We start from the raw sequence: 1809 nt of genomic DNA on the forward strand, positions 1-1809 counted from the left end.
GACAACTATGGTTAACTTCAGAGTGAAAAAAGTTCGGCTTTTGCACAGTAATAATCAACTTCAGATCTGCAGTATTCATCTGCGCAAAAATTCAAATTCAAGACGAAAATGATAAACTTCAGTAGCGATCAACTTCAGATCGGCAGCAGCTTTCACGAAAGACCTGAACGCAACCATAACAACCGAGCTTCAGAGCCACACATTTCAGGAAAGCGAACTTCAGTCCAAAGTTTCTCCAGCAGGAATTCTGAAAGAGATGGTAATCGCTTCAGGTCCCCGCTTTCTGCCCTGTCATCGTCATCTGTTTGCTGTCATTTTCCCTCCCTTTTTATGCCTTCTTTATTGCATTCTCGTGTGTCACATACTTCTCCCGCTGCGGCCGGAGGGGGGGGGAGACAGGCGAGGAGGAGGTGGAAGGAGGGGCGCTTGGAGTGTGTGTAACGTGTATCTAAAGGGGGGGGGACGTCTGTGGTTGGGTTTGTTTGCGTGTGGATTTGTGTGTGTGTCTGTTTGTGTGTATGCGTTTGTTTATGTGTCCGTGAATTTGTGTGTATGTGTGTTGTGTATGTAGATGCGTTTGCTTATATGTGTGTGTTTCAAAGAGATTCTTATAAAATCGTTGTATAAATATTAGAGAAGGATCCAATTTAATGTCTACTAATAGCAGACTCTCAGCAACAACAATAACAGTAACAATGGTAATGATGATAAGAGAGACTATGAGGCTTATTATCATTATAATAACATGTAAAAACGATGACAGTGAGAGCAAAAGTGCTAATGTACGTTAAGTATTCGTAACCTTAATCAAATGCAACGATAAAGAAATGACTAATAATTTCAATAAGACGTATATTTTACATTAACGTGGGAGGCAGGGAGAGAAGGAGGGAGGGAAGGAGGCAGGGAGGGAGGGAGGAAGGGTGAAAAGAAGGGAGAGAAAGACGTAGGGAGGGAGAGAGTGAGGGAAGGAGGGAAGGAAGAAGGGCGAGGGATGACGGGTGGGATGGAAGGAATGAGTGAGAGAGAGAGAGAGAGAGAGAGAGAGAGAGAGAGAGAGAGAGAGAGAGAGAGAGAGAGAGAGAGAGAGAAGAGACGGAGAAGAGAGAGGAGAGAGAGAGAGGAAGGATGTTAAAGTTTAAAGGTTTAGTTTGATTCCATTTGTTACAAGGGATATTCTTGGTGTGGCATACTGTCTGTTTCATTTTGCTTCTAAATCAATCCCCTGTGTGCAAGGAACGGCTGGGGGTATCATCCACTGGCGGCGAGGGATTTGAACGCAGATCAGCAGGATTGCTAGACGAGATCGCTACCGCTACAACACACACACACACACACACACACACAACAGAAAGAGAGACACACAGACAGACAGACAAACAGAGACAGACAGACAGACATAGAGACAGACACACACAGAGAAAGAGAGAGAGAGTGAGTGAGGTAGAGAGAGAGAGAGTGAGTGAGGTAGAGAGAGAGAGAAGGAGAGAGAGAGAGAGAGAGAGAGAGAGAGAGAGAGAGAGAGAGAGAGAGAGAGGGGAGAGAGAGAGAGAGAGAGAGAATGAAGAGAGAGGAGAGAGAGAGAAGGAGGGAGAGAGGAGAGAGAAGAGAAGAGGAGAGAGAGAGGGAGAGAGAGAGGAGAGAGGGGAGAGGAAGAGAGAGGGGAGAGAAGAGGGGAGAGAGAGAGGAGAGAGAAGAGGAGAGAGAGAGAGGGAAAGAGAGAGGAAAAGAGAGAGAGAAGAGAAGAGAAGAGAGAGAGAGACGGGAGAGAGAGATAGAGAGGAGAGGAGAGAGAAGAAAGAGAAAGAG

General features: G+C 45.9%; 1 protein-coding gene across 1 annotated transcript in view; it reads left to right on the forward strand.

Annotated features, from left to right (window-relative positions):
• Window positions 1-1615: 1615 nt before the first annotated feature.
• LOC119599184 (proteoglycan 4-like) overlaps window positions 1616-1809 on the forward strand; it is a gene marked incomplete at its 5' end in the record, with an annotated part of 6041 nt that continues 5847 nt past the window's right edge. Inside the window, one exon of the mRNA XM_037948930.1 lies at window positions 1616-1801. Within this exon, the coding sequence (XP_037804858.1) occupies window positions 1616-1801 (186 nt within the window). The remainder of the gene's footprint in view (window positions 1802-1809) is intronic.

The sequence above is a fragment of the Penaeus monodon genome, chromosome 42, assembly GCF_015228065.2.
Source record: "Penaeus monodon isolate SGIC_2016 chromosome 42, NSTDA_Pmon_1, whole genome shotgun sequence".
Taxonomy (NCBI): Eukaryota; Metazoa; Arthropoda; class Malacostraca; order Decapoda; family Penaeidae; genus Penaeus; species Penaeus monodon.